Raw genomic sequence first — 17,861 nt, forward strand, 5'->3', positions numbered from 1 at the left:
TTTTTTTTTTTTTTTTTTTTTTTTTTTGAGACCAAGTCTTACTCTGTTGCTCAGGCTGGAGTGCAGTGGCATGATCTCAGCTCACTGCAACCTCTGCCTCCTGGATTCAAGTAATTCTCATGCCTCAGCCTCCCAGGTAGCCAGGACTACAGGCATACACCACCATACCTGGCTAATTTTTGTATTTTTAGTTGAGATGGAGTCTCGAACTCCTGACCTGAGGTGATCTGCCTGCCTCTGCCTCCCAAAAGTGCTGGAGTTACTAACACAATGAGCCACTGCACCTGGCCTGTTTTCAGTCTATTTTAACTGTCAAAATGAACTTTTTTTTAGTCCAAAAATTCTATAGTTGGATCATGATGAGAATCAGAAACCATTCTAAAATGATAAATCTGATAGTTTTAAAAAAATATCACTAGTAGCAGGACATGGTGACTGATGCCTGTACTCCCAGCACTTTGGGAGGCCAAGATGGGGGGATTGCTTCAGCCCAGGAGTTTGAGACTAGTCTGGGCAACATAGTGACACCCTGTTTCTACAAAGAATAAGAATTAGCCAGACATGGTGGCATACATCTGTGGTCTCAGCTACTTGGAAGGCTGAGGTGGGAGGATTGCTTGAGCCAGGACAGGGAGGCTGCATTGAGCCATCATCATGCCACTGCACTCCAGTCTGGACAACAGAACGAGACCCTGTCTCATATATATATATGTATATATATATCTCACCAGTGAGGCAGTCGCTTTTTATCAACCCAGTAGTAGTAGAGATGCTATAGGTAATAGGCGAAACTTTTGTAAAATATTCCATTCCATTTCTGTGTGAAAGAATAAACTACCTATTACCAACTAATGCACAAATACTACTTGGGATTTGGAGAAGAGATCTGTGTGCTAGGTTCTTTCATTGTGAAAGACATATTTATATTTTACCTCGTGATTTTATGGTAAATAAAAAACAGAGTTGCAAGGGGCTTCAGAAATAATCTGGTCTGCTCTATGTTCTCAGCAGACATGTCATAGAGCAGATGATTCTGTGTAAATAGCGTGTATGTCCCTAGCAATAGGAAGTAATTGTTAGTGATTCTCTTGTCAGAGGATCCAGAGTATGGATAGAATCAAAGTGGCGCTTAACAGGGTGACCCCACCACACACTCGAGGTGAATGGGTCTGCTGCTCCTTCCCCAAGCAGAGGCCCAGCCTGAGGTGTCACCTGCATTCCTCCTATGCCCCCACCTGCAACCCAGTGTGTGCCCCACAGAGGCCAATGTGTCTTTAGGCCTCTGTACCACAGTGACTTCGCATCTCAGTACCTTACTTTCCTTATAAAGCAGGGCCATACCTGTGCATGCAGAAGCCCCTGCTGTGGGGACATCAATGCATGCCAGTGGCAGGCAGGGCTGATCTGTAGGTGCCTGGTGCTGATGCCGTGGGCTTCACCTGCGGCCTTACCCCCATCACCAGCTAGCCCAGCTCCCCACTTTCCCAGTCTCTTTCTCCATCGTTTTAAGTTGCAGCAGTTGTTAGAACTTTCCTTCAGGGCCTCTGCAAGCCTAGGCACCCAGTGACATTTGTGAAGGGAGGATGAATACTTGTGTTCCCCCAAAAGTTTCAGTTCTCATACTAGGTGATATGAGCAGAAAGATTTGGTTTTTATGACCCTGTACTCTGAGCTGGCCAGCTGAGACTTAGCACGCTAGCCCTCTAGTGGTGCTGCTGTTGTTTCAGAAGGAAACAGCTGTGCTGTCTCTGAATGCCATCCAACTGGATCACAGCCTCAGAGAATACACTGCTCCACGCTGGAGTGCTCTGAAAAGAGTAGCTCAGTCTCTGAGTCTTCCTGCTGGAGTACCTCTGGTCCCCTTTGAATTGAGGCCCCATGATTCTTCTTTGGTTCTTTCTAAAATAACTGATGAGTTAGTTATCTGAAGGTGAGCATCCATATTTTCTTGTGTATCGTGCTTGTTATGTCCATCCCAGTGCATGCAGAGACACACACCCCCTCATACTCACAGATACACACAATCTCACACATAGACACGCTTGGAATCTCATGTGATTTTAAGTAGTAAACACATTCCATGGTTGGGAGGGGAAAGAATAAAGCAGTCTCATCGAGGGCCAAATTGTAAAACAAAATTTGTTCTTTCCTCTGTATGATGAAGTGCTAATTTTGCTCTGATTAATTTTAATAGAACTTTGTCAAAGAAAGAGGAGACTAAGACACTTAGCATGTAGTGCTTTCCTCATCCCCTCCCCTTTGCCTTTTGTATTTCTCTCTCTGATTTTCCTCTTCTGATCACTGCAGTCGGTTATGGGGTTGGAGTGCCGACGGCTTAGCGAAGCACCCACCTCCCTTTTCTCAGCCTAACTCCATCCCCACCGCTCCCTCCCACAAGGCTCTCAGGCGCTCTTACTCTCCCAGGTAACAAGCTACCTGTCAAACTTGTCTGAGGTGTCACAATATTATTGCATTTCCAAGGTCGTCTCAGGTCTTTGGGAAAGCCTCTAAGCTGCCTCCAGTGTGGTCCCTTCCTTGGTGTCACCTAGCAGGAGTAGAGCCTTGGTGAGAAGTGTGAGCAGGTGTGTGATCTTTGCCAAATCTCACAAGTATAGTTCCTGCTGTGTCACAGAGACAGATGACCCTGGATAACCTGACCAGATTCATCACCACCTATTGTTGTGGGCCTTTCTGCACAGTGCAGTGCTCAGGCACCAGAAGGGGCTCAGGAATTGCTGTGAGGTCAGCGTGGGCATCAGTGGGAGCGGTTTCCTTAGCATGCATCTCAAGTGCAAAAGGCATTCCCCAGAGAAGCCAAAGAGACCTACTCTTTCCCAGACCACACCAGTCACTCTCAGCCATGCTATTGACTATATATAGCTGATTTCTTTCCCAACATACTGTCATATGGGGGTAGTCTGAGCATACAGATTCAGAAAGGAATCCCCAAGAGGCAGGGTAACTGTTAACAGCTCACTGAGGATGCCCTGCCTCTAAGAAGAAGAACTGTCAGTCACCTCACACACTCCCACAGTTGATGCTGAGCGTGGCATCATGAACACTGGTGTTATGCAACAATGTTATGAGTCTGGAGAAGGGGTGGGCTTCCCTCAGATGCTGACAGATGGTAAATCTGTGGTACAAAGAACAGTCCACATAGTACTGCACGTCCGTTTCCGGGTCTCTTGGAGGTGCTTTTTATAAGGTCCGGAGATCAGATAATCTCTTCCCTAGAAACCTGTTAGAGCACCAGGCAGTACAGCCGTCATTGTGCTTTGTGAGATGACTTTGTACCCTCTATGATAGAGGGTGTGATAGGAAAAGGGTTTAAAAAAAAAATGGCCTGTTACTTTTGAAATGCTTCATAGATAGCTTTTGTGCAGATTTGCATTCTGACTTTTGTGGGATACAAATAATCTACATAGTGAAGCCAAAAGCAGTAAATGAAATATGTTAACAACATCTTCCTTTTGAAGCTGTTATACCTCTGAAAGCCACTTCTAAAATGTACAGAGAACCCTGCGATGAATGTTTCGAGATACACAAGGTTAGGGCAAGCAGATGAGGAGATGGCTGCTGTCTTTAATTTTAACAAAGCAGGTCACTCCTTTGTCTTTCTTTTTTTAGCTGTTCCTCCAAGTGTAAGATGACTATCTCCCAGTATGTTGACCTGCACCCTCTCATGAACACTCAGCTTCTCCACCAGCCAGCCATCAAGATTGCCCTCCAGACCACATCCCATTCCTAGGATCTCCTTTCACATATATACACAACAATACATGTTGACCTAACTCATTAAAAGAGAATGCTTAACAAATACTTACAATTTCTTTTGCCCATTGGAGGCAGAGTTAGTTGACTAGAGACTTTTACATTTAGAAAACCTATTGGTTACGAGGGAATCTATATGTCTGTCTCTTTCCTCTGTGCCAAAATCCTATTGATTCCATAACAAGGAATGACTGTCCTTATTCTGTGCATTGTATCCTTTCCCTACAGAATCACAAAGAAGGCAGACTTCTCTCTCCAGTTTCTCTCTTCTTGGAGACCTGACCCCATGCTCTCCTCCCTACCCACACCATGGATCCTTTAGTGGGCAAGCCCAGGGCTGCATTCAGCTTCCATGTTAGGTGGTATGGCCTAACCTTAAGTCAGTGACTATTGACTGATTAAGCAATTCTCCCTAATATTAAATACCCTAAGGGAGCCCTTCTGGAGCCTAACCAGAGTGTTTACAGGTGACCAGGGCCTGACCTTTAACCCTAGGAGTATGTCCTGGAGTTGTCTCAGGACTGAAACAAGATAGGCTATGGGGCAGATGGCAGATTGAGGTTTCCCCAGGTCTCTTCTCAGTCAGCCTCTAAGGCTGTCCTGCTGTGCTGCTCCTTTATATACTGCTTGTGAGGACACACTATGTACCCTCCCTGATGATGGCTTTCATGGGAACGTCTTTTTCCTATAAGTGAGAACTTAACAGTTACTGATTTGGAAAAATACGAATCAAGCCACAGCATAAAGATAGCAAAGAAAGCAGCATGGTCCATTTCCTGTTAAACAGTTATGTCTCTCACCTGGAGCTCACAGTTTTAGCTTCATACCAAGGAGATACTTCAAACCTCAAGCTAGTAAGTCTAAAAGAAGACACCTTCGATTGTTCTTGGTTCTGCAAATGGTGCTCCTGAATTGGGTGTGGGAGTTGGTTTATTAATTGAAAGCGAGAAAAAGGAAATTACCTGGCAGAATCCTTTATTTTCCTGTTTTAAAAATAAAAGAGGCTATTGTAAGAGTGAAGTGATGTGAACTGAAATGAAATAATTTTTAAGAAAGTTCAGGTTAAGAATAATGAGATGAATTATCTGAAAGCTGACATTATCTGAAGCGACATAATGGAAAATAATATTGTGACATCCCTTAAAAAACTTAAACGTTCCGCCAGACTTCCTCTTGTTCATCCCATCATTCAGTTTTTTGGATTTTTTTCTTTTGCATGGGCTATGCTGTTATTTTTGGTTGTTGTGATTAAAAGTATTTTAAGGCTTTTTTTTACGTGTTGTATATATATTTTTTGTTTGAGTCATAATACTCAGTCTTTATATATAAAAAATAAGTGTACTGGCCAGATGTATAAATGCCTTGTATTGTGATATTCTCAGAAGGAGGAGGGGAGCCTCTGGCCCCTCGGTCATGCCTTCCTCACATCTAAGGTGTGTTGCCTTTTTGACAGACAGCCTTGTGAAGGTAGAAGAGGTTGAGATCTTAAATTCTGTTCAGGTTTTTTATTATACCTCCTGTCAGTTATAGACCTGGAATTTCAACAGCAAACCTGTTCAAGGTTCACATTTCTTTTTGTTTGGTGCTCAAGTCAATCTTTGAGTTGAAATGTTTTTTTGTGAACTCTCCAAATACAGTTGGGTTGTGTATTTTCTTTCATTCATCAGGAAAGGTGGATTTTATCTGGGTCATATTTACAATTCTAGACAAATAGCACCCATCTTGGAGAGTGTGGTCAGCTCTTGGGCTCTAGAACCTACCAGCACCAGCCCTAGAAAACACTTGGATCATTGCAACATCAAGCCAGTAGAGATCTGGCCACTCCAAGTGAGAGCTCTCCAAATCTTATCTTGCTCATCTGCCCACACTTTTTTTGTTTAAAGGCAGAGTACTCAAGGAAGAGTGCTTAGTAAATGTTCGTCATTTTTACATGACAGGAAACTCACTTTAGGAATGTACAGGATTGGTTGTGTTGCCCTTAGGAAGGATACTTAGTTTCTTCAGTTATTACTCTTTTGAAGAACAGGAAGATTGCTTTTCTTTAGTCCTTAAACAATGTCGCATGCTTACTTATGTATAGCCAAAGATTCCTTTTGTGTGTCCTTAGCAATCCTCAGTATAGTTCAGGACTTTTTGAAGGTTAAATTGGATGAACTTATCTGATCTTTTCTTGAAACTTTCTTGAAATAAGTGACATTAAAACTAAGATTTTTTTTTTTTAACTTGCCCTTGGTTGACTGTTGCTTCATGTTTTGCTTGCTTTATGCTGATATGTCCATCCCATGCTTTTCTTTTATATTCTCAGGATGGTTTTTGTTCTCAGGATTCTCCCTGTTTCAGTGCACTTTCTAGACATCTAAAAGGCACTTGTCGCAAACTACAGTGCACCAAAAAGGATTGTTTGGTTTTTGCACTTCATTTCATGTTTTGCTCTGCCCAGTGTCTATAAAGACAGCAGTCAGTAACACTTTTCCATGAACAACAAATATTTCTTGCTTTTATGAGGATTTTTAGATATCCATCCAGGAACGTGACTTTTTATAAAACCTGCTGTAATTACAAAACTCCAAATAGAAACATGTAGGAGAGTCTGATATTCACAGCAAGCTCCTGGATGAGATGATGTGACAGTTAGACTTTCTGGGCCTGTTTGTAGGGTGGATCTGACTTTGAGTCTAAGCTTGTTTTGTTTTTGTTTTTGTTTTTAATAGGGTTTTATTTGTTTTCTGGATTGAATACCTGGGAGTATAGCCTAGTCTTGTGAGGTCATTTACTTTGCTCCTTTGAAATTTGTTTGTACTACTAGCTTTATTTCCAACTGCCCATTCCTCCTAAGTTTGTACATTTGAGACCAGTAACAACCAAACTCTTTTTTTTTCATCTTCAAAATAAGAAAGTTATTTTTCCACTTTCATTATCTTGTGCCTTCAGTCACCAGTGTCACTCTTTGAGTTCCTACATTCTCGTGGTTACTGTTGTTTCCCACTGGTTTTTATTGAGTGCTGATGTAATGTGTTTGGCAGATTTGACAAGGAAGATGTGTAATTGTCCAGTGGTGGTACTCTAATAAAAGATGTCTCCTTTTCATTCCAAATCACCCAAGAAACAAAACTATAAATATGTCTTACTCTATAAATTACTGGAAGTAACTTACACCCATATCTCAGTTCTATGTATGTTCCTCATTTTAAGAAATAAATATTTTTGATCTTTAGCATGCTGGACTATGATACAGAGAACCTGAACTCTGAAGAAATCTATAGTTCTCTACGTGGAGTTACAGAAGCCATTGAAAAGTTTAGTTTTCGAAGCCAGGAAGATCTGAATGAGCCAATTAAACGAGATGGCAAAAAGGAATGTGATATTGTAAGTATCCCTAGACTAAGAGATAACTCTGTATTAGTTAGATTATGGATATTGAGACTTCTGAACACTGACCATCACGATTACTCAACTTCATCATTATTTTTATCCTGTAGTTACAATAATGTTTTCCTTTTAGTTTTAGTTGACATGTAATAATTATACACATTTATGGGATACAAAGTGATATTTTGATAATGTATAGAATGTATAATAATCAAATCAAGGTAATTAGCACATCCGTCAGCTCATTTATCATTTCTTTATGTTGGGAACATTGAAAAATTCTCTCTTCTAGTGTTTTGGAATTACACAATAAACTGTTGTTAACTGTATTCACCCCACGGCACTATAGAGCAGCAGTCCCCAACCTTTTTGGCACCAGGAACCGGTTTTTGTGGAAGGTAATTTTTCCACAGACCGGGCCAGGGGACGGGAATATGGTTTGCGGATGATTTAAGCACAATACATTTATTGTATACTCTATTTCTATTATTACTACATTGTAATATATAATGAAATAATTATACAACTCACTATGGTGTACAACCAGTGGGAGCGCTAAGCTTGTTTTCCTGCAACTAGATGGTCCTGTCTGGGGGTAATGGGAGACAGTGACAGATCATCAGGCATTAGACTCTCATAAGGAACACACAACCTAGATCCCTGGCATGCACAGTTCACAATAGAGTTGACGCTCCTGTGAGAACTTAATGCTGCCCCTGATCTGACAGGAGGTGGCGCTCAGGCAGTGATGTGAACCATGGGGAGAGGCTGTAAATAAGATGAAGCTTCACTCACTTGCCTGCTGCTCACTTCCTGCTATGCGGCGCAGTTCCTAACAGGCTACAGACCAACACCAGTCTATGGCCTGGGGGTTAGGGACTCCTGCTATAGAACATTAGGACTTATTTCTCTTACCTAGCTGCAATTTTGTAGCTATTAACCAGCCTCTTTTCCAACCCCACCTTTCCCAGTCTCTAGTAACCACACTTTTACTCACTAGTTCTATGAGCTCAACTCTTATTAGTTTCCATAAATGCGTGAGAACATATGATATTGGTCTTAACGTGCCTGACCTATTTCACTTAATATAATGTCCTCCAGTTCATCTGTGTCGCTGTGAATGATAGCCTTTCATTTCTTTTTATGGCTGAATTGTATTCCATTGTGTATATATGCCACATTCTCTTTATACATTCACTTGTTGATGTACACTTGGATTGATTCCTTATCGTGGCTATTGTGAACAGTGCTATAATAAACAAGAGGATGTAGGCATCTCTTTGATATCCTGATTTCCTTTTCTTTGGATAAATTCCCAGTAGTGGAATTGTTGGTTGTTTGGTAGTTCCATTTTTAGGTTTTTGAGAAACCGCTATACTGTTTTCCATAACGGCTATACTAATGTACTTTCTCACCAACAGTACATAAGAATTTCCTTTTCTCCACATCCTCACCTTTGTTGTTTTTTGTGTTTTTGCTAATAACCATAAAATAGTATTGAAAGGTCCAAGGTAATTAATTTTATAAAATTTCAAAAGAGTAACCCTCAGCTATCTTGTCAAGGAATGTTAAGTGCCTTTTTTCTCAGTTTGCTTTTGCTCATTCTGGACATAGTTTTGTTTCATGATGTGATAAAAATGGTGAGTCTGAACCAGACACCACCATGGCTTTCTGGGAGCTCCAGTGTCATCGGAGAGGCAGACAGATAAGCACAGGATCAGCATCCAGGAGACCTGTGGCTAGTTGTGGTGCCTAGGGAGGATGTTGTATTAGTCGCTTCTCATACTTCTCTAAAGAACTACTTTTCACATCTTAATTAAATTAATATAAGATTTTGTTTGTGGGTGTTAAAAACCAAACACATCCCAGCACCTCCATTAGATACAAATCCAAAAGAATTGAAAGCAGGGACTTGAACAGATATTTGTGCACCAGTGTTTCATAGCAGCATTATTCACAAGACCCAAAAGAAGAAAGCAACCCAAGTGCCCCTCAGCAGATGAACAGATCAACAAAATGTAGTGTATACACACAGTGGAATGTGTTCAGCAATTCCACTTATCTGAGGTACCTACCATAGGCAGATTGTGAGAGACAAGTACAATAAAGGTTGTCAGGGGTTGCAGAAAAAGGGAGAGGGATGAGGGTGCAGGGTTTTTAATGAGGATGATGAGAAAGTTTTGGGGTTTACATAGTGGTGATGGTTACACAACATCATGAATGTATTTAATGTCGCTGAATTCTAAATTATTAAAATATGTTACGTCTACTTTTCCACAACTGGAAAAAAGTGTAAATGCATTAGCACAAAATGAGAGAAATGTATCTTGTCATCAGCACAAGTAAAAATGTTGCCATACGAGTCACCAACATGTTCTGGCTGCCTGGAATGTTTCCACCATTGTCGGGTAGTCAGATGTCTGGGATGAGGAAAGCAGTCTGGCCACGTTGCCAGCAGCCAGCCCACACCTGCTGGGCTACAGTGCCACCTGCAAAGGGGTTAGACCAGTGGTTTGCCCCATAGGAGAGGACCATAAGAGCAAAGGGGTCAATACCATGGCAAGGGGCCAGTTAGAGGGCCAGCGGTTGAATTTGTTGAAGACAACATTCAGAATATACTAGGGGAAAAACCAAAATTCGGAAAATACTTAAGACCTGTTCTTTGATCCAGCGTGACAACTCTGAATTAGAAATATCTGAAAGAAGAATGATCTGCCTAGGAAGTGCTGGGTTCTCTGTCACAGGAGATTGTGAAGCGTTGGGGCCCAGCACTAGGCGGGAATACACATAGTACAAGGAATTAATTAGGGGCAGGGCTGCAGTGAGAAGCCCCGATTGCTGGTGTGGTCCTTGAGAGCAGTGGTGTGAGTGGGCAGCCTTTCCTTCTCAGGGTCCTTCTGAGTTGCATGGTATCCCTCAGAAGACCTCTTGGTAAAGTGAATCACCCGTTTACAAAGTAAAGCAGATTTGAAGTGTAAAGACTAGATGCAAATGCAGGCCTATTGTTCCTTTTACGGTAGTTTATGGATTTGGTGTTTTTACGTTGGAATACTAATAGCTGTCTTTTTGCCACTGGCCGTACATATTTCAAGTGAAAATCTCTGGCTCTCTGAATATTTCTGAGCATTCAAAGGAAATGTCCATTACAAGTCCTAGAAGGGAACTGACAGTGTGCTGTGCTCCAGGTGTCCCGCGATGGGGGCGCTGCCTCTCCTGCCACCGAGGGCCGGGGGGGCAGCGAGGTAGAAGGAGGCCGGACAGCTCTGGATAACAAGACCTCGCTACTCAACACCCAGCCTCCGCGTGCCTTCCCGGGGCCGCGGGCGCGAGAGTACAGCCCGTACCCCTACTCAGATGCCATCAACACCTACGACAAGACCGCCCTGAAGGAGGCTGTGTTCGATGATGACATGGAGCAGCTTCGAGATGGTTGGTGTCTCTTTGCTTAACTGTCCCCATCCAGGAGTGCTTCCCATGTGCTCCCTCCTGTCTGGCCAGCACCAGGCCCACTGGTCAGATGTAAATGGAGACACTGGGTCTGTTCTTCCTGCTTAGTCATTTGTTCAAGCACTACTTACTGCATCTCTACCTTGTGCTTGGGCACGGGGGACATGACAATGAACAAGAGCACAGGTCACGGGGCAGTGAGGAAATAACCAGTCACACGTGATATGAACAGCTGTGCATGAGGAAAGGCTACCTCTACCTTCAGGGAAGCTTTGCTGCAGGACCCAGGACACAGGCAGTCAAAGGGCGGAGGAGCAAACAGGATGGCGAGCATGGGCTCAGCCTTCGTGAAGGCCTTGGGCCTGCACGTCCCAGCTCCTGAGCTGTGGAGTGAGATCCTGAAGCACTGCTCCAAGGCTTCCCTCTCCTCTCACATCGGCTTTGCAACCAGCTCTCCCTGGAGCTGTGCTGACCTCCATGCTACATTTGGGAGGCAGGGGTCTGACATACACTGAGCACATGGATTATCATGTGTGGTGCCAAGCTACATGTTGGGTCAGAAGGATTTTCCCAAAATGTAACATAAGCATATAACATAGGAATTATGGAGCAGAAGCAGAGCTAGTCTGCTTTCTTTCTGGCTCCTATGTTAAGACCAGTGTCTATTACTGAATAAACCAGTGAATGATGAATATATATTTTTGTACATGGTACAATGGTATTTTTGTCTTTTTTTCACCTTTCATGTTACATGATTTAGTTATTTCAATTTGATAGTACTTTTAAAAAATTGTTTTGAAGCCTATTTTATTTCTCAAGTTTGGATGAATAATTAGAACCTACATTAGAATTCTAAATAGTTAACATTCACTGAGGGCCTATTGTATGTCATGAAGTGTATGGGTTGCCAAGGACCGAGGTAAATGAGACATGGTCTGTGGCCGCAGAGAGCTCAAGGTCTGTCAGGGGAGCAGACTGATAGTGGTCACACTAGTACCAGAGACTGCCTGTGGTGGAGGCAGATGCCAGAGCCAATGGGGGCACAAAGAAAAGAAAGCTGATCTTTGCAAGGATCAGACAGTAGGGGAATGCTAAGCTAGGAGAGAAGTTCTCTAACTGTCTGAAAGCGGAAATGGCTGTAGGGATAAAAAGCCTAATCACTTGGCTGTTAATTGCTTATATGCTGGAGGGTAGTATCTCAAACTCTGCCCACACATCTGTTTACTGGGCAGTAAGCTAATAGGGGATAGTGTTTGTAATGACCGGCACTTCCTGGGAGAAGTGGACTATTTGTTTTCATTGCTTATAGAATTATTTACCTTCTCCTTTATAGATCTCGATTAAAGTAGAAATGACAGTGTTGGTTATTCACCAACTGTGTGCTAAAAGACTTAAGGAAAAAGGCAGGAGGAAATGACAGAGTTCTTTACCATTTCAGACCTTCTTGTGTGTTTGCTACCCAATCTTAGAAATTAAAGAAATATGCAAATACACATTTAAGTAGTTCCTAATAACTTGTCTGATTTGTTTGTTTTTCCATCCTCTCTATTTAAAGTTGAATATTCAGAGTTGAGGTTTCTTAAAAGAACATGGAGGAGAAAGGATGTGCCTTTCTGCCATAGAAACCGTGTTCACAGCCCTACAGGTAACTATGTTGAGTCATCTTGGGCCAGTTTTTACTCTCCGCATAGATAGTCCACCAGTAGTCCAAACACCTTGATTGGTATTTGTTCACCATGCTGGTTCCTAAGCTGTAGACATTTCAGAAGGGAATGGATGATAATCAGATGTGATGGTGAGGAGGCCTTGAGGAGAATGTGTGTACGGGAGTGGATTGGACCCTGGTAAGAGGCTGTCCAGTGGTGGGGCTGACTCAGGACCGTGGCAGTGGGAGAGAGTTTTGGAAAATAAGAGGGTTGAGGCCCTCCTTTGGCAGATACAGGCATTGCTCTTGTCTGAAGTAGAAGGAAAAAGATAGCAAGGAAGGGCGAAGACATTGACTGTTGGTGCTGGACAGCTGGTCTCGCACCTCTGCTTTCACAGTGAACTTGGTGAGAAGGTTGGCTGAGGGTGTGTAGGCTGAGGCTGGACAGCGAAGCAGGGTGGAGGGCGGGAGGGGAACGGTGAAGGAGGTGTTACCTCTGGGAGATGAGGCGGGAAGAGAAGGATCGCTGGGCACCACTGAGGGAGCCCCTGTGCCAGCTATTTCCTCACAAGGTAATGTATGTCTGGTGTGTCTCACCAGTGCCCATTGACCATTCTGACCTGGTGGCTGACCTTCTGAAAGAGCTGTCCAACCACAACGAGCGGGTGGAGGAACGGAAAGGAGCCCTGCTGGAGTTGCTCAAAATCACACGGGAAGACAGCCTTGGCGTCTGGGAGGAGCACTTCAAGACCATTCTGCTCCTGCTGCTGGAGACCCTTGGAGACAAAGACGTGAGATGCTGGTTTGGCCTTAGCTTGCCCCTTTCCATGTAATGGGGTCACAATGTCCTTTTCTCACTGGGGTTGGCTCCATCTTTACTTTCCGGGTTGTGCTTACTGTTTACATCAAAACATGTATTTATTCATTTTTCACATATTTTCTGAGCACGTTTAGTAAGGTAGTGTTTTTATCAGCAACAAGGTGCTGCTTGGCATATGTGCGTAGCCTGCAGCTGGGTTTATGGTAGTTGAGGAAACTTCATTCCTGCATCTAGTTGCTTTAACACAGAATTTCTTAAAACTTCATTAACATAGAATGTGGTCTTTTAGGATGCACTTTTTTTGTGTGTGAGTTTCATTTTTGTTTCATGTGTAATTGAGAAAAAGTTTCATTTTTTTAAAGACCCAATTAAATGCTACATTCCATGAAATTCCATCTTGGTTCCCCCTTACATATGTTCTCAGTTCCAATAATTTTAATCAATCAAGTGACAGTTTCTAGAAGTATGATTCTTACTTTTGTATTATTAATTTTAAAATAAAAAAAGCTTCGTCATGCTGGGACATTTGAATGTGACAAACTAGGTATTTGTGACATGCTTGGTCTGATCTGTGATTTGCATGTGGCACATTGAGAACTCTTAAAAGGAGGAGTCATCTAGTCGATGTCCTGCGTTCTCTTACCTTTGGAGCTGGTGCCTTATATGGAGATAGGATAGATGCTGGGAATTGCCAGAATTAAACCTCTACAACAAAAACCTTATCTGCCCACACTGGCTTTGTGTAGGCCGGCAGAAATGAAAAGAGAGTGCTGTGGTGAGGAGCTGGAAGACAGAGATGGGGAGGATTGCCAGGAGGTGACAGACCATGCCCAGGGCAAACTAGAGGGGACTTGCATGGCAGCCAAGTGACAGGAAGGCTGCTGCACGCCATGCCATGGTGACTCAGATAGCTTTCTGATGCTTCGGATTAATGGTTTGGTTTAGGGATAAGTAAAGATAGAAGAATGGTAATAAGTAAACTGTTTTACTTTAAAAAAAAAAAAAAGACAAAGTATTGGCTCGTAAGGCAGTTATGCCTTGTCGGCTCTGTTGGGAGATAAAGTGATGTCATATAGAGGACAGGTAAATAGTGTGTTAGTGTGTGAATTGTACAGATGAGTGACAAAGAATCAGGATGTACTTTCTGGCTCTGTTTGGTGTAAACGCCATTCTTTTTTATTGAGATTAGGAGTCTGTTTGGAATGGCTTTCCTCCAGATGCATGACTCTGGCCTTAACCAACTCGAGGCATGTACACACACCCAGTGATCTCATCACATGGAAGGTCAGAATAACGACAGGCCTTCCGCTGTCCTTAGGGAGTTCACAGTCTTACAGGCTGTGTTGATGAAACATCCAAGTGCTTTGTACACATTCTTTCCTACATTTTACAGAAGGATAATTTGTAGGCTGAAGCCTCAGGAAATCTGGAAATCCCCAGAAAACCGATAATGAACTTAGGTGTCGCATCCTCATTTGATCTCGAGAGTGTATGGCTTGTTCAAGCTTTTTTCAGTGCCTGTCAGGTGCTAAATCCTGGGAATGTCACCCTAAGGCACAGTGCCTGCCTTCATGGAGCTGATCACTGTGATCTGTGTAGAGGGTTCTGCAGGGTTCCAGGGAACCCAGAACTGGGTCTTGGCCTTGCCGGCCCTGTTGACTGCCATGTGTGAAAGTGCTGTGTGGCATTTGGTGATGTCTTCCTTTCCCCTTGTACTCCAGCATTCAATTCGAGCACTGGCGTTGAGAGTTTTGAGGGAAATTCTGAGAAATCAACCAGCAAGATTTAAAAACTACGCTGAGCTGACAATTATGAAGACTCTGGAAGCCCACAAAGACTCCCATAAGGAGGTGAGTCAGTCATGTGGCCAGGGGTGCTGAACAGATGGGTCGTGGGGAGCAGTTGGGATGTGGAGATAGACGAGTCAGAATCAGTGCACAGCTTAAGGGCCCCTTCCTTGGAACTCGGCCGTGTCATAATACAGAGTGGAGTCCCGATTGCTGTTGCCTTGCTGAGCAGCGGTGCATTTCCCGGGCCAGTGCCATTTGTTCAGCTCCCAGCTCCTCACTGTGTCCGACAGGCTTGCCCTGTCCCTGAGATGTGTTCCATGTCCCGGCTTCCTGCTGCCTTTGTGAAAGGGGAGGGTCTGCTGCTGCTTTCTGGCATTTGGCCTCTGGTAGTCTGCTGTGGGAGGTGGAGATCAGCTTTGACATGCAAGTCCCAGAACCAGCGCCTCCTTGCTCCAGGTCTGTGGCCTAGTCGTTTCACCTACTGAGCCTCCCATTTCCTTGTGTGTAAAATAGGAATGAATGTTTCCACAAAGTTTCTCATGAGAATTAAATGAGATGGCCAGGGATGGTTCCAGCCCCACGCCTGCCAACAGTGGGTAGCACGCTGCTGTACTGACCTTCCCCCCTCCCGGCTTTTCAGTGTGCTTCTCTCTGCAAGATGAGACCGAGTACAGGCAGCTCTGCCGTGCCTCTTCCCCTCACTTTTGAATATTTAAAGTGCTAGCAGGCCATCCCTGCAGTTCCTCGCATTGGCACCTCAGCTGCCTGGTGGAGAGCAGCAGGACGTGTCTGTGTCCTACAGACATGCCACAGAGGGTGCGCACTCAGCAAAAGCTCAGCCTGTTACTTGTTGGATTGTCCAGCCCCTGTACCTCACCAGGCTTTCAAGTAGCTGGAAGCCTGCAGAGAGTCGGGAGGTAGCTGGAGCTGTCCTGATACAAATGATTTCAGTGACATCCTTCAGTAAAAGGAACTGTGGGAAACAAAATCATGTATTAGAACGTCAGAAAACTTAGCTTGCCAGGTAATGGGCTGCACCCCAGTAAGACGTAGCTACTTGCTCAGTTTTGAGCTCTTGGCTCATGTGTGACTCTCGTGTGAGCACACTCATGAATTAAGGGAGTTATAATTAATGCAGCTCTTCCATCTACATTAAGAGTCAGACCCTAGATCATAGTTCTATTTGGCATTTGTGTGGCTGCTTGAGCAGGGACCGATTTGACCTCTTCAAACCTCTACCACAGTTGTAGCTCAGCAAGGGCAAGGGTCTTGTCCTCAGACTGGGTCTCTCCACCTGCTAGTCCAAGAAAACAGCACACAGTACACAGGGGATGGGTGTGTTTTCAGACTATAATAACTGGGTTTCCGAAACCTAGCTTGGTTGCATGATGGTGATAATCACTCATATTTGAACAAAGCACTTTTCATTTATAATAACTCATTTAAAAAACGTGAAGACCAGCTGAGCTAGCATGATCAACATAGTGATTCCCAAGTGGGGAAGGAAGGTCCTGGAGTAGGGATGTCCAGTCTTTTGGCTCCCCTGGGCCATCCTGGAAGAATTGTCCTAGGCCACACGTAAAATGCACTAATGATAGCTGATGGGCCTAAAAAAATTACAAAAAATTTTCATAATGTTTTAAGAAAGTTTATGAATTTGTGTTGGGCTGCATTCAAAACCATCCTGGGCCACAGGTTGGACAAGCTTGTCCTGGAGGAACTGTGTGCACAGCAGTTACTAATGGCAGAACTGAGATACTAGCTAGGTTTTCTGTCTCCTTTAAGGGGCCACTGGCTTGTGCTAACTTTTTAAAACCATAATTGCTTCTCCTTAATGAGAATACATGATCAAAAAAGTGAAATTAAAATGGTGTTCTTTTTATTTTGTTTCATTTTGCTCTGTTTTTGAGACAGGGTCTCGTTCTGTCACCCAGGCTGGAGTGCAGTGGTACAACGTGTGCTCACTGTAACCTCCACCTCCCAGGCTCAAGCAGTCCTCCTGAGTAGCTGGGACTACAGGCATGAGCCACCGTACCTGGCCTGATGTTCTTTTACATAGAGATGATATCAGTTGTTTTCATGAGGCAGTACATATTTGGACTTGGCATTTAAATGAAATGCCAAGCTGTCCCTGGTGTCTTGGCATGCACTCTCTGACTCTGCAGTTGGAAGATACCTGTCTTTAAAGTGAGTCCTAAGAAGTGTAAGTGAACAAAATTAAGTAATTGATTTACTATTTACTGTTTTCTTGGGAGATCTTTTTCTTCCTGCAAAATTGGAAATTTAGGAGAGAAAATTCTCAGGTATGAGGCCTTTTAAATTGCCCACGGGAAAAGAGCAGAAAATATATCCTGCTTAAAATAAACTTAGCCGCGCTCGGCTCCAAGGGTCCCTGTGCTGCTGTTGCTGACTCGAGGTTGAGCCGGGGAGGAGATGTGTTTGGGAACAGTGCCTGCACTGGCAGGCCTTCCTGCTTTGCATACTTTGACTCACCTTGACTCATTGCCCTTGGAGTTTCCTTATAAAACTTCACTCTGTCACTTTGCCAGGAGCTACTGTAATAACTCAGGCACCTGCATGCTTAGGTTTGGGGTTGGGTTTTTCTTTTTCCTTCCTTTTTTTTCCTTTTTCCTTGAAGTTCTTCTTACCTTCCTCTTATTTTAACCAATCTTTTTCCATTCCGTCTTGCTGTTTTTTAGGGCAGAAGGCTTAGATGCATATAAAGTTTGTACTGTGGGCATCTTGTTGGCATATTAATAACACACGTAACAGTTCTCTAGTCCCTCCATTTTCTCATCATTTCATTCAGTTCTTATGACTCCAAACATTTATTGAAAAGGATCTGAAACATATCTAGACTTACTTTTTACTCATACAAAGACATAATCTATTTTCCTGTCTTATTAATACTTCCAAAGTATGTTCATTCCAGAGTGAGCTTTCTTGGAACTTCCTTCTCAATAAGAAGCTAGTTGGTTTTCTGTTCCAGACGAAACCTGGGCTTCCACAGGAGATGAAG

General features: G+C 43.5%; 1 protein-coding gene across 27 annotated transcripts in view; it reads left to right on the forward strand.

Annotated features, from left to right (window-relative positions):
* CLASP1 (cytoplasmic linker associated protein 1) overlaps window positions 1-17,861 on the forward strand; it is a 246,053-nt gene that overhangs the window by 205,624 nt on the left and 22,568 nt on the right. For 11 of the 27 annotated variants that reach the window (XM_032250581.1, XM_032250582.1, XM_032250585.1 and 8 more), the window contains 6 exons: window positions 2,308-2,424; window positions 6,987-7,137; window positions 10,326-10,569; window positions 12,143-12,232; window positions 12,833-13,023; window positions 14,774-14,902. In XM_032250581.1, coding sequence (XP_032106472.1) covers window positions 2,308-2,424; window positions 6,987-7,137; window positions 10,326-10,569; window positions 12,143-12,232; window positions 12,833-13,023; window positions 14,774-14,902 — 922 coding nt within the window. The remainder of the gene's footprint in view (window positions 1-2,307; window positions 2,425-6,986; window positions 7,138-10,325; window positions 10,570-12,142; window positions 12,233-12,832; window positions 13,024-14,773; window positions 14,903-17,861) is intronic. The other 16 variants (XM_032250595.1, XM_032250597.1, XM_032250601.1 and 13 more) reach the window with 3 other exon arrangements.

The sequence above is a fragment of the Sapajus apella genome, unplaced genomic scaffold (genome assembly GCF_009761245.1).
Source record: "Sapajus apella isolate SASKATOON/1434 unplaced genomic scaffold, GSC_monkey_1.0 scaffold72, whole genome shotgun sequence".
Classification (NCBI taxonomy): domain Eukaryota; kingdom Metazoa; phylum Chordata; class Mammalia; order Primates; family Cebidae; genus Sapajus; species Sapajus apella.